The sequence below is a fragment of the Nannobrachium achirus genome, assembly GCF_963921795.1.
Source record: "Nannobrachium achirus genome assembly, chromosome: 15".
In the NCBI taxonomy this organism is placed as follows: Eukaryota; Metazoa; Chordata; class Actinopteri; order Myctophiformes; family Myctophidae; genus Nannobrachium; species Nannobrachium achirus.
Genome location: NC_137822.1, coordinates 41706245 through 41721471, shown reverse-complemented (window position 1 = coordinate 41721471; position 15227 = coordinate 41706245). Strand labels below are relative to the sequence as shown.

General features: G+C 41.1%; 1 protein-coding gene across 1 annotated transcript in view; it reads right to left on the bottom strand.

The window, feature by feature from the left end:
* The window catches only part of pi4kaa (phosphatidylinositol 4-kinase, catalytic, alpha a), a 107068-nt gene extending 95865 nt beyond the window's left edge, over window positions 1-11203 (bottom strand). Inside the window, exons 1-10 of the mRNA XM_080743222.1 lie at window positions 11090-11203; window positions 9544-9637; window positions 8491-8579; window positions 8305-8380; window positions 6645-6913; window positions 5402-5468; window positions 3205-3353; window positions 1850-1915; window positions 1241-1337; window positions 660-851 (exon numbers count right to left, since the gene is read on the bottom strand). Of these exons, the coding sequence (XP_080599348.1) occupies window positions 660-851; window positions 1241-1337; window positions 1850-1915; window positions 3205-3353; window positions 5402-5468; window positions 6645-6913; window positions 8305-8380; window positions 8491-8579; window positions 9544-9637; window positions 11090-11188 (1198 nt within the window). The 5' untranslated portion in view covers window positions 11189-11203. The remainder of the gene's footprint in view (window positions 1-659; window positions 852-1240; window positions 1338-1849; window positions 1916-3204; window positions 3354-5401; window positions 5469-6644; window positions 6914-8304; window positions 8381-8490; window positions 8580-9543; window positions 9638-11089) is intronic.
* Window positions 11204-15227: the final 4024 nt, after the last annotated feature.

Below are 15227 nucleotides of genomic sequence, written 5' to 3'. Positions count from 1 at the left end.
TATACAGTATAATGGTACAGTTAAGTATATAACATGGTAGACAGTAGACACCCACCCTGCTCCTCGGTCACAGCCCACACCATCAGGTAGATATTATATATATAATGGTATTAGACAGACACCCACCCTGCTCCTCGGTCACAGCCCACACCATCAGGTCCACACAGGCAGATATACAGTATATAAATGGTAAAGGTACAGTAGACACCCACCCTGCTCTTCAGTCACAGCCCACACCATCAGGTAGATATATATATAATGGTATTAGACAGACACCCACCCTGCTCCTCGGTCACAGCCCACACCATCAGGTAGATATTATATATATAATGGTATTAGACAGACACCCACCCTGCTCCTCGGTCACAGCCCACACCATCAGGTCCACACAGGCAGATATACAGTATATAAATGGTAAAGGTACAGTAGACACCCACCCTGCTCTTCAGTCACAGCCCACACCATCAGGTAGATATATATATAATGGTATTAGACAGACACCCACCCTGCTCCTCGGTCACAGCCCACACCATCAGGTCCACACAGGCAGATATACAGTAAATAAATGGTAAAGGTACAGTAGACACCCACCCTGCTCTTCAGTCACAGCCCACACCATCAGGTAGATATATATATAATGGTATTAGACAGACACCCACCCTGCTCCTCGGTCACAGCCCACACCATCAGGTCCACACAGGCTGCGTTGGCCTGGCAGCGCAGCTTCAGGGGGCTCAGGTCACTCTGCAGGTACTCCACGTCATGCAGGATCCTCTGCAGCTCAGACTGGCTGCTGCTGAACTGCTCCAGCACAAAGTCATGGACGTCCTTCACAAAGCCTGTCTGGAGGTCTGACAAGATATGGGGCTGTTAAGTCTGACATCATTTTGTAGGCAGAGGAGAACTTTTGGGGCCAAAAGGCCCCAGCGCCCATGATTCTTTTTACTATTTTTACTATTTACTAATTTTTCTTCTCTTTGTTGTTGAAAGGAAAAGTGGTAAAATTATACTTTAGTCGTTATTTTTGTCTCGGATCTGTTGAAATAGTGAGGGACACATATTGGCAATAAATCTACTTGGAAGTCTGACTACAAAATGATGTCCCGACCCACAGGTTGAGAACCACTGCTTTAACTCATGTCTGACTGTACCACATGCTGCCGTTTACATCTCTGACAAATAAAGTATTCAATCAATCAATCAATAAAAAGGTAATTATTGGGATGGGATGTGTTCTTACCTTTCAGGTTGTACAGGGTGTCTCTCAGCATCTTGAAGACGGCCACGTACAGTGCATCACTGAAGGTTTTATAGTAGACATGGATGCCAGGGTTCAACTACCAAACACAAAGAAATGGTCATCAAATCAGTTGAACTTGAGCTGTTAACTCATTTCCGGCGATCCCCGTCGAAACCGGAGATTTCCCGCTGTACCACTCTGCGATGCCCGAGGAGCCCGAAGATTTAATTAGCTTTAATCATTATGAAACGATTTAAAGTATGGTTGCTGATTATAGCCGATTCTGGCTCTTTAGGCCCGCCTCCTAATTGTATCCGGTCGTATTTCCCTTTTGGACCGGATCTAGGTTTCCATATCCGGTCTGAGGTCCAATCGCAGCTCCGTTCGCATAGCTTTTCATTGTAAACAAGTGAGCTGACTGCACGGCCATAGAATGGTATTTTTTCACGCGGATTATTTTTATTTTGCGTGCGCGTGCCCACGTTAAAAGGTAGGGACAATTTGGCAGGAAAACAGTTCAGCCTATGTTTAAAATAGCAGCAAATTAGTTAAAAAAGTCCTCTTTCAAACTGTGTTGTGCTGCTGAGACAGAATGTGAACTTCACATACCTCTGTAACTTCAGTCAAGGTGTCATCCAGAGATTTCAAAAATGTTTCAGAGACAAGCTGTTCCACCTGTTCAAAAGAGGAGAGAGAGAGAAAAAAAATAAAAGCTTTTTTGCATTGGTTCTCATCAAAGTGGGGTCTGGGGACGCCCTGGGGTGCTTGGGTGGGGGGTTCCAGGGGGTCCCCAGCACAAGTAGTTAACGTAGCATCACAATCATCTTAACCACTTTATCAATTTATATGTTGGCTATTCAAAATATGTACAAGCTAGATCTACAAGCTCAGAGCGAGCCACTTCGTCTGCTACTTTCAGTGGTTCACTGAAAGTTCACAACGCGCCCACATCGCGGCACGTTGTGAGCTCGTAGATCGGCCATTTCCCACACCAGGGATGCCGGGTTGAGAGTGGTCAACATCTATCAGATATTAGAAGCCTTCTGGTTTCATATTTCGCACACCCAGCTAAGAGCTCTGAGTACACACACACCCACACACACACGCCAGTGGCGTCAGTTCAGCAAAAGCTAGGGTATGGCAAAAAGGGAGTCCTCATGGAAAAGAGGCATTAACGTTTTGTATAACACAGTTCTATTGTGAAAATAGCAGATCTACATGCTCACAACGCCTTGCGCTGCGAGGCGTTGTGAGCATGTCGGCTATTTTCACAATGTCTAAAAAAAACTAGTTTTGTCAGTTTTTTTTACACAGGTTTCTACGGTTTCTAGGGCTGGATATGGCAGCCTGGAATGGTTGTTCAAGTTAGCATGTTAGTAAATGTGCCACAATTAACAATAATGCATTGCTCCTGTGCAGCTGACCTGCGGAACCTGGGAATATACCATTCTGTCAAGATGGGGAGAATACAAGTGTGGAGAATATCATTATAATACCTTTTTAAAGGAACCATTTTGTAAAATGTAGCATTTGTAGTAATTCTACTGTAATTTAACAACATAATAAACAGCGCAGATAGACAAAGAGACATTCAAGGATTTATATTTAAAAGTAACTTTTATTTTTCCCCCTGGACCCAGGGTATGGCAGCGGCATACCCCTGCAGCTGCCATACCCTGCGCACACAGCACTCTCAGAATGGGTTTCAGCACTCAGCAGTATTGATAGTATTGATAAGTAGAAGTATCAATACTGCAAAGTAGAAACTATCTGACACAGACATTCTATGGCTAGTGTGACCGATTCAAATACTCTTCCGTCTTAGAAACAAACAACCAGAAAATATCTGAACAACAGTACAAGTTTTTTTCAGTGTGCTTACATGCCTTGTGTTGAATCCAAATGACTGAAATCAGTTGTAGTGACTGAGAACTTTAATACGTGAGTAACGATATGGAACTAACCATGTGCAGGAGCTGCCTGAGCATGTCCAGAGGGACGTCGAACTCTCCGGTGCTGCTCCCGGTGAAGAGAGGCGAGACAGAGAAACTGGAGCTGATGGTGGAGAAGTAGTAGTCTGGGTCCACGGCGCTGCCATCGGGGAGGTACGAGCCTAAAAGGACACAAAACACAGGGTTCCCACACATTTTTACCAATTAATTTCCAAAACTTTTCCAGAATATGTAACCCAATTTCCAGGACTATATAACAATAATTCAGCTCAATAACAGGTTGCTTACTCCTATGCGCAGTGCCCAAAGGATATTGCTTTCTTTTAAATACCCTTTTAAATTTAAAACTAGGCACACCTTGTAGAGTGTCTAAGACTAAGTACTTCTCATCTTTATTGTCGGTTGCTGCCGTGCACAGCTATTTATTGCCTGGTCTTGAACGTGTATTGACCCGAGCAAAACGATTTCCCCCCTTCCCCTAATAAAAGACACGCAATCTAATCTAAGAGACTAGATGTTTTTCATCATTTCAGACTAGAGCATAAGAGCGGTTTTGATGGGAACTATAGATATACTGGTAGCACTTTACAATAATGACCTGTTATAAAGCATTTATAAACATTTATAACACATTAATAAGCAACTTGTAGATGAGTAATAATGAATGAACAAGCGGTTAATACATGTTTATTTAAACATTTATAACTATATTTAATAATCATTTATAAATTGTTAGTAACTAGTGAACTATTCATGAATAAGCCATTTGTAAACAATTATAAATATATTTTAAATCATTTGTAACCAAAGTTATTTAGTATTTATAAGCTATTTAGAGATAAATAACTAATCATTTACAAGCTATTCATATACATTGGTAAATGTTTAGTAAAACATTTATAACCCTTTTTATGCCTTTGTAAATGATTATTAAAACATTAATAACACAGTTATAAGTTATTTGTAGATAAGGAACTAATCATAGACAAGCTATTTATATACTAATTCATTATTTACAACTGTCTATTTATGTGGCCTCCATTTTTGTTCATGTTTAACAAATGCTTTGTAAAGCATTCCTAAATTATCTATAAATCATTGCTAGATGTTATCAAGAGCCCTAATGTAAAGTGAAGACACTTCATAATCTACAACTGTCTGTTAACGTGGTCTTCACTTTACACTACCAATGATTTATAGATATTTTAGGAATGTTTTACAAAGCATTTGTTAAACATGAACTGTCTGTTAACGTGGTCTTCACTTTACACTACCAATGATTTATAGATATTTTAGGAATGTTTTACAAAGCATTTGTTAAACATGAACAAAAATGGAGGCCACGTTATTAACAGACAGTTGTAGATTATGAAGTGTCTTCACTTTACATTAGGGCTCTTGATAACATCTAGCAATGATTTATAGATAATTTAGGAATGTTTTACAAAGCATTTGTTAAACATGAACAAAAATGGAGGCCACATTATTAACAGACAGTTGTAGATTATGAAGTGTCTTCACTTTACATTAGGGCTCTTGATAACATCTAGCAATGATTTATAGATAATTTAGGAATGCTTTACAAAGCATTTGTTAAACATGAACAAAAATGGAGGCCACATAAATAGACAGTTGTAAATAATGAATTAGTATATAAATAGCTTGTCTATGATTAGTTTCTTATCTACAAATAACTTATAACTGTGTTATTAATGTTTTAATAATCATTTACAAAGGCATAAAAAGGGTTATAAATGTTTTACTAAACATTTACCAATGTATATGAATAGCTTGTAAATGATTAGTTATTTATCTCTAAATAGCTTATAAATACTAAATAACTTTGGTTACAAATGATTTAAAATATATTTATAATTGTTTATAAATGGCTTATTCATGAATAGTTCACTAGTTACTAACAATTTATAAATGATTATTAAATATAGTTATAAATGTTTAAATAAACATGTATTAACCGCTTGTTCATTCATTATTACTCATCTACAAGTTGCTTATTAATGTGTTATAAATGTTTATAAATGCTTTATAACAGGTCATTATTGTAAAGTGCTACCGATATACTTAGTATATCGATGCCACACACACACACACACACACACACACACACACACACACACACACACACACACACGCACGTGCGCGCGCACGCAAACACACAAGGCCTAGTAGGACTCTGGAGTCCTCTTACCTTCAAAGTAGTGGGCAGGATGGTCAGCAGGAGAGCTGGGAGTTAGACCTACTCTTTCTGGGCTGCCCTGGAAAGAACCAGAAGAAGGGGAAAAGTCAGTGGTGCAAAATTTGAGTTACAAAATGTTTGCTTCAAAAATACATATTCAAAGATTTGCACACATTGTCAAGACTTTTCAAAAATATCTGAACTAGAAGTTCGCAGCAACTATTCCTCACGTCACACTACAGATAATACGTTTACTGAGGTGAACAAGTATGCCAGTGGTTTTCAACCCATTTCATATCAAGGTCCATTCAATGATTTATTCCACATTTGAGCCACGGACCACCATTTGATGACATTTAGCCTCTCAGGCCTAAAACTTAGAATAGACTATGTTGTTACAGTTTGCTTTTGTCCATGCCTTATTGATCTTGGTACCTCTAGGAGAGATACTGTAACATTCAAGCGTTGACCAAGATATATCAATTCCTCTACATCTACAATCTCTAATTGTGTAGACTTCTTGTAAATTAATGAATGCAGATGTTTAACAATAATATAACTCTTGAGAGCGTAAAAATGAAACCAAATGGACATTTGGTTTCTATAAGGGGTCCATTTGATAACCGACTCTCCATCATTTAGCTGGGGGACCACCTGGAACCCCCCCTCAAGGACCACCACTGAAGTAGGGTGTGGTGTTAAGCGTCACAGTGTTTCATATGTACCGTACCTGTTGTGATATGGAGGAGACAGAGTAGTGTTTCATATTGTACCGTACCTGTTGTGATATGGAGGAGACAGAGGAGTGTTTCATATTGTACCGTACCTGTTGTGATAGGGAGGAGACAGAGGAGTGTTTCATATGTACCGTACCTGTTGTGATATGGAGGAGACAGAGGAGTGTTTCATATGTACCGTACCTGTTGTGATGGGGCGGCATAGCTCAGGGGTAGAGAAACCGTTATTAGAGCACGAAGGGTTCCCGAAGGGTTCCCAGTTCGAATCCGGGCTCCCCCTGAGTTAATGTCGAAGGGTCCTTGAGCAAGACCCTGAACCCCACATTGCTCCCGGTGAGTAGGTTGGTGCCTTGCACGGTTGCCTCCGCCACCGGTGTATGAATGTGTGTGTGAATGGGTGAATGTAATGCACAATCTCTGTAAAGCGCTTTGGATAAAAGCGCTATATAAATGCACCATTTACCATTTACCATTTTGTGATATGGAGGAGACAGAGGAGTGTTTCATATGTACCGTACCTGTTGTGATATGGAGGAGACAGAGGAGCCCTTGCGTTTGACGGTGGCGTCTCCCTGGCACGCTGTGAGCAGCGAGGCGGGCATGATGGAGCGGAAGTCGTTGAAGGACCTCCGGCGGGCCGAGTCTCCGTCCTCTGCCCCAGTGCCTAGCAGAGGGGCCTGGGGCCTGGGGAACAGCTTGGACAGCAGGGGCTCCTCCGTGTTGCTGTATCGGCCGAACGCCCGTGCCACACCCAGCAGGCAGGGCACCGTGTACCTGCACAGGTACTCTGGACCGGGGAGAGCAGAGGAAGACACACGTCACCACATTAATGAACTAAAGGAGAATTCCGGACAAGTGCTTTTGTTACGGTAATCTGATATTTTTCCATCAATTAGTCAATTTCTAGCAAGTTAGCTCTGACCGGAGGTGGGTGGGATCTATAGGGGCAGTTTGGCTCTTTAGAGCAGCTCCACAGAGTCAAAACCTTTTGGAGACATTTCGTCATTATGAAAGTCAGATGTTAAAATAAATTATAAAATGATTGTGTGTAACCACAAGAACCCTCAACACTTTAGTAAACTTGACAATTGGCTCTGTACTTGATCAGGTATTTCTTTCCGGGTAAATGGTAAATGGTGCATTTATATAGCGCCAAGGCGCTTTATATGCATTACATTCACCCATTCACACACACACCTTCATACACCGATGGCAGAGGAAACCATGCAAGGCACCAACCTGCTCACCAGGAGCAAATAGGGGTTCAGAGGCTTGCTGCAAGGACACTTCAACATGTTGACAGGAGAAGCTGGGATTTGAACTAGAGATGTGACCGAATATTCGGCGCCGAATATTTTCGGACGAATAGTGCCAAAAAACGCATATTCGGTTTCGGTTCGGTTTGATTTTACAGCCGAATAATTATTACCGAATAGTACCGAATACCAAATACCGAATATTACCGAATACTGAATACCGAATACTACCGAATACTACAGAATAATGTATAGGATATTCAATATATATATATATATTATATATATATATATATGTATATATTTTTTATAACAATAATTACATTGATATTTCTTTATGATGCAATAATTCAACTATATGAATGTTAATATTTTGAGACATAATTTGTCTTTTATTACAAATTTACTACACAATAGTAAATAAATAATTCTACACAAAAATAAATATGTTATGTGTGCATTCAAAAGTGAGAAATAAATGTTTTATGGAACCATATGGTGATTATTATTTAAGGTAGGTTTTGCCATAATCATGTCTTTTGACATAATCAGGTAGCTTTACAACAAAGGTACAGCAATGGTGCAATTTTTTTTAATACAAAATACATTATATACATGTATTATTCGGCTATTCGGTATTCGGTTTTCGGCCAAATGTTTCCAATATTCGGTATTCGGTTTCGGCCAAGAATTTTGCTTTCGGCACATCCCTAATTTGAACCGATGAACCATGGATCATTGGCAAACCTGCCCTACAGTACCTCCTGAGCTACAGCCACCAGGAATAGCCAAACTACAGCAAGAGGCGACGTGAGCTTGCAGATCTGCTATTTTCGGCTTTCTGCTAATGTTTCCCCTCAGAATAAGGATGCCAGGGTTGAAGTGGTTACTTAGGTTATATAATGTTGTCCAGTGTTTGTACCTTTATCGTCATGCTCCTCTGCACCCTTGCAGATGTCTTGTAGCACCTGCATGGTGTCCATGATGGCTTCAATGATCTACACGGAAGATGATTTAAAAGAGATTAGTTTTTGTTAAAATAAAATAACACAAAATCAAAATGAACACTCACACACACGCACACTTATACACACGCGCACACACACACCTGTCCACGTAAGCTTTCATCTCGCTGGGCGACATCTGAGAGCAGTGTTACCAGAGAGAAGCTGAAGATCTCTGCTACAGGGAGAGTTTCTGCACGACACAAACACCAAGAAGATCCATCATAAAAACATAGTTCTCTGCTACAGGGAGAGTTTCTGCACGACACAAACACCAAGAAGATCCATCATAAAAACATAGTTCTCTGCTACAGGGAGAGTTTCTGCACCAGAGAAACATAAACAGCCATCATAAAAACATGCACTTGAACGTACACTATAACATAATGGACTGGATAGGTTTCATATTTGGAGCATGCAGAATATACGAGGCTATGTGGCAACTCAAGCAGACAAGCAGCATTTTAGTTTAAAACCCATTTAGAACGGGTACACATTATTGTGTATCATTATTTTATGCTTTAACTATTGAAAAATTGCAGATATACAAGCTCATAGCGCGGCACAGAGTGCCGCGCTGCAAGCTTGTAGATCTGCTATTTTAGAAAAATCTTGAAAATCAGAATTTTGACCCGATTCTATAAGTGTCTTTTGAGTCCTTCTAAGGTTTTTTTTTTTAAAACCTATGTTTCTATGTCAGCAATCTGGCCAGCCACCAAGGAAAAGGTCCTTTTCACTTAAAGGAGCTATAGTCAACTTTTTTTTGAAAAACGGAAGCTAAAATAAAAATGTTTCGAAAATATTTTATAAAAGAATAAGCTTCATATATGTGTTTCTTTTCAAAAATGACCACACAAAGCGTAAAATAATGATAAAATAATCATTTTGGCCATTGTCAGGCTGACACTTTGTTTACATTCTAGTCTATAGACTAGGATGTAAACAAAGTGTCGGCCCTACAATGAAAAAGTTGACTATAGCTCCTTTAACTGGAGCTCAGTTAGTCTGTTCTTGAGAGACTACTGTGTCAGTGGTTCTCAAACCTTTTCATGTGAAGGACCCCCAGGAGCACACAGAATACACCAGGCTATGTGGCAACTCTAGTAAAACACATTTGAGTGCTTTTTTTTCCCACCAGCGATCTTAGGTAACTTTACCCCTTCCTTTGTGCTCGGAGCTTTCTTCAATCCACTGAACTCTGGTAAGCCCCTTAAGCAACGTCAGCAGGTAGGGCAGAATGCTGTCGATGTGCTGCAACACAAGAGAATAATTACATACAGTAGTTAGTTAACACCCATGTTTACACGATGATATGTTGGATTACCACACACTATTATTATGTGTAAAATGATGATTTTAGTCATAATTGTTCCTGCTGTTCTACATACTGTACTGCCAACCAGGTGAAGAAATCACAGATCGAGGCTTTAAAAAGCTAATATTGTCTCTCTCTGTGTGTGTGTGTGTGTGTGTGTGTGTGTGTGTGTGTGTGTGTGTGTGTGTGTGTGCGTGCGTGCGTGCGTGCGTGCGTGCGTGCGTGCATTGCCAGATTAATAGTCCATCTCCTGATTCTTAACTCATTAAAAGCCAACCACTTTAACGGATTAAAATGTCCAGAGTGCCCCCCCCAGGCCCCATTCACTCCCGTTATCTTATTTTGAAGGCCAGAAGGCCACGAGGTGATTACTTCCGGTCTGACGTCATCGCATCCTGCGACGGAACCGATCGTTGTTTACTGGTGCCATGCTGGATTGCGTCGGAGTATTTATACATGTGTTATATAAGCGAGCATCTGCCTCCATCTTCGCTTCTAAAGTGTAGTTTTGAGATAATGGACATTAAAGATGAGATCCCCCGTCCACCTCAATGTTATGGGATGACTATTTTGTGCTCGTGGAGACGTGATGATGATGAATCAGCGACGAATTTCGTCTCCGGACATCCGGCCATTCTACTCGGTAATGTACTCAACGTTACAGTAATAGATTACTTTTCACGCAATATCGCGCGTTTGGCTCTATAAGTACTCGAGTACTTTTCCCGCGACATCGCGGGGTTGGCTTTTAATGAGTTAAATGTGCTGTATTTAGAAGCTCTGTTTCAGCACGACCTGGCGGTCGCTCCTTGGCCTTGCTTAGGGCGTCTTACTTGTAATAGTATTTATGAATGTGAAATGAAATAAATCACGACAGAAATTGATTAACAACACCCATGTTTACACGTTGTTGATGATGATGATGTTGCGTTGGATCACACAGTATACCTGCAGCTCAGACTCCACCAGGAACATGTATAATGTATACCTGCAGCTCAGACTCCACCAGGAACATGTATAATGTATACCTGCAGCTCAGACTCCACCAGGAACATGTATAAAGTATACCTGAAGCTCAGACTCCACCAGGAACATGTATAATGTATACCTGCAGCTCAGACTCCACCAGGAACATGTATAATGTATACCTGCAGCTCAGACTCCACCAGGAACATGTATAATGTATACCTGAAGCTCAGACTCCACCAGGAACATGTATAATGTATACCTGCAGCTCAGACTCCACCAGGAACATGTATAATGTATACCTGCAGCTCAGACTCCACCAGGAACATGTATAATGTATACCTGAAGCTCAGACTCCACCAGGAACATGTATAATGTATACCTGCAGCTCAGACTCCACCAGGAACATGTATAAAGTATACCTGCAGCTCAGACTCCACCAGGAAGATGCCCAGGGCGATGACAGCATCCCTCCTCCTCTCGTCCAGCTGGAACACTCCTCTGAAGTCCACAGGACACATGCATTGCAGCTTCTGCACCTGGATGAGTTTAAAACAGTTTAGAACAGAGGAACACAGAGTCCCCTGAAGTCACCAGGACACATGCACTGTCTGCAACTTCTGCACCTGTGGTGGTAAACAATGTGGGGAAGCAGCATTTATTTAAAAAAACACACACACACACACACACAACTAAAGACCTTTTTGTTTGTCACTGCCTTTGATTTTTCTTATCCTAAATTAGTGCAGAGGTCTACAAGGTGTTTCAGGCCAAGGACCCCTTAGCTGAGAGCAGGGACCCCCACTGCATATTGGATTCATGTTAAATGTGCGTTTTCACTTTCAGAGATTTAACCACTTAAACCCTCAATACTTTGTAAACTTTACCTTTTTGCTAGGCAATTGGTTGGCTATTTCTTCCCTATTCACTGAACCTTTGTAAAAAAAAAAAAAGCCCATCTACAAGCTCACTCTCAACGTGTCGCAGGCACATCCTGAGCTTGTAGATCTGCTATTTCCATAATAGGAATGCAAGTGTTCAAGTGGTTAATGTAAATCACACAAAGATGTGTAGCTGCAGTATCTTCCAGACTGCCAGTACCCTGCAGTATCTCTGAGGACCACCCAGGGGTCCCGGACCCCCTGTTGAAGACCCCTGTCCTAAATGTCATCATTGTATAATTTGTGTTTCCTTTGTTTGAGGTTCTGTGTAAAGCCCATTGACTTGCCTTGCTGTTGAAATGTGCTACACAAAAGAAACAGCCTTCCCTGTGAGGGAACAATGAGACTCTGTTCCAACATCACCTCCACCAGCTCCTTCCGCTTCAGTTAACAAAGCAACTTAGAACTCATTTCAACCATAAAGCTCTCAATGGTCTGGTACCTTCGTACCTCAATCTATGACTGCCTGCCTAGATAAGTTCCAAACCGCCCCCCTCAGGTCTTCTAGTGCAGACCTGCTTGCTGTGCCTAAAATGGCATATAAAAAATAAGGTGAAGCAGCATTCTGCTTCTATGGACCGACAGCTTGGAATAAACTCCCACTACACCCAAGACATTCTCTGTGGATAGCTTTAAAGCACAGCTCAATACCTATTTCTACACTCTTGCTTTTTATTATTAAATCCCTGTGCTGGTAATCTGTTCCATCAAATTTAGAACCGTTTCAGGAACTGATTATCTCACTGTCAGATAGACAATTCTCTTGTCTATCCCGTAACCCTGGAGGGTCGTGTTGGGGCACCAAGAGACGATCTGCTGAGCAGCTCTCTCCATCCCTCTCTGTCCTCGGCAGCTCTCATTGCCTAACTGAGTTTCAAGTGAGTCCATTCTCCCATGTCATCTTCTCATCTTTTCTTGTGTCTCCCTCGTCTCCTGCCACCTTGTACGGTGCCTTGCAGGATGGTCTTTGCCAGGCCTGAGGATCTGGTGAAATTACAATATCTATATTGTAACCGATAAGCCTGACAGCGTGTCACAGGTTCGAGTCCCGATCATGACAACCTTTGCTGTGTGCCAATCCCATCTCTCTCTACCCATTTCCTGTCAGTTTACTGTTTACTATCAGTCCTAGACAGCTAGCCACTTGAAGAGCCATGCCGTATAAAACATTGTGTACCTCTCTAATTTAATAAACTAATGGGTTTATTATAGTACTGAATAAAGCTGTCTTTGTCCAAAAAACAGAGATTTGATGATTAAGGATAGTAGTGATTTTGTCAACCTAATGTGGTTTCAGGGAAGGAGACGGGCAAGCACAAAATAAATCCCTCCACCATTAATTAGGCCGACATTGGCCCGACAATAAGGAGGATAAGTTAGAATACTCAGGGGGATTAAACCAGCAGACCCATTAAGGACAAAACACTTCAATGAATATATATATATATATATATATATATATATATATATATATATATATACAGTATAGTCAGAGTGAGACGCAGGGCCAGGGACGTTCAAGATCCAATAAATCAATGACTACTTTCTCTGATTCTGATAAATGTTGTTGTGCTGCAGTAAGCTCAGGTCCTCCCTGTTGAATGAGACTAGCACTGTTTCTCTTTTTCTCTGAACTGTTTAGGGAACCCTTGGTCTACAGCAGGGGTCTTCAACAGGGGGTCCGGGACGGCGGGACCCCTAGGGGGTCCTCAGAGTTACTACAGGGGGGGGGGGGGCCCAAATCTTTGTGTTATATGATAATTCTTTTAAATTAACAACTTGAAACTGAACACAATTCTGAGGAGAAAAATTGCAGATCTACAAGCTCTCAGCGCCTCGCATGAGCTTGTAGATCGGCTATTTTTGGCAAATAGGTTTGGTGTAGAGGTAAAAAAAAAAAGAGCAGACCAAGTACAGAGTGAAAGGCAAAGTTTAACAACAGTGCTGTCAAACAAGTTTCTGAAATCCATCTATGAAATCAATGGAAATCTGTATCACACATTTATAAAATTATATGTAGAGGGGGTCCCTGCATCATGTCTCTCTCAGCTAAGGGGTCCCTGGCCTGAAAACGTTGAAGATCCCTGGTCTACAGCATTAACCCTTAAGTTCTGGTCGGGTCATTCTGAACCGTTTTCAAATTTCACTTGAAAAGAAAAGGTAGAAGTTAAAATTCTTTCCACCTTTTTCTCTTACCCTCTAATGCTGTTTGCTGGTAATTTTGACCCGGGGATATTTGGTTTCGATTAAAGATTTTTAACTTAACAAATCATCATCATACATTGACATTGTCTCAATTCCAAACAATTCATATGATATATAGGCCTATATGGTAAAATAAACAGTGAACGCTGTAGAGTTCAGTGTGTCCTACAACAGCAGACAGGAAGACAGACTGCATGCAGGAGGTGCTCATCTGTGCCTCGCATGCAGTCTGCTCGCATGCAGTCTGCTCTCATGCAGCTCTGAGATTCATAACAAATTCGCCTTTCAGGACGCATCACTGCATGTTGTATGCTGCAGTTGATTGGTCTTCATTGACATCTCGCAGGTTACAACATTGGTTGAATTTTGTATACAAAGCCTTACTTGGTGAGCTTCCTTTTTACATTTCCTCCAAATTTGTACTGGTCAAGAATGGGCTAAATCTCAGATCAAATGCCTGGTTACGCTGTGTAGTACCTGCATTTTCATCTGAGGGAGGCAAAAAAAGCCTCTCCTTTTTTGGTCCCTGGTCATGGAATGACCTTCAGTCCAGACTCAAATTGGCTGTGTTTATTCCTTTGAGAAGTTTTAAGAGAATCACTCTAGACAGATCTACAAACACTTGCACTTGTTCAGACCTGTAATTAATTTGCTCTGTGATCTCTTCCTTTGGGTACATTCACTGGGCATACTGTGCGTGTACTGCTACCTGTGAATTGTATTTAGTATTTAGTGTACATTTTGTATTTTTGGAGTTCTTAGGTATCTGTTTGTGTATCATGGATGTTCTATTTTTTGTTGTGATGTCTTGTATGTAAGCAAGGATTGTGTCATTTTTTTTTTCTGCCTCTTGGCCAGGTCACACTCGAAAAAGAGATCATGTCTTTTTATCTGGTTAAATAAAGGTTAAATAAAAATAAATAAAAAAAAGAGCAGCATGATATGCATAGACCAATGTTAAATCGCTGCTATGAAGGCATTTGCATATAGGCACTATAGGCTTAAACTTTATGTTGGTTTGTTTACTATTGAGAGAGAAAACAATGTTTCACATTCAGTTAATCATCTGGGGACCCCTCAAAATAACCACAGGTTGAGAACCACTGGGCTAGAAGAACGCTCTCGCATTGTATCACGGTATCGTTTTGTTGTCTGACACGTATAGTGTGGAAACTGGAAACGATTTTGTTTTCCCCACTTGGCAGCATATGAAGGATAAATCTTGGTCAAAAACACAAATAGGGCTGCCCGGAACGTTACCGTAGCCGTAAGGACACCCAGGCTACTACTAATGCCTGACATTAAGCCTGACAGTCGCGGATTGGAGACCCGATCCCAGCGACCTTTGCTGCGTGTCACTCTCACTCCCCATATCTCCCACTCCCCTCATTTCCTGTCAGTCTGTAGTCTCTGT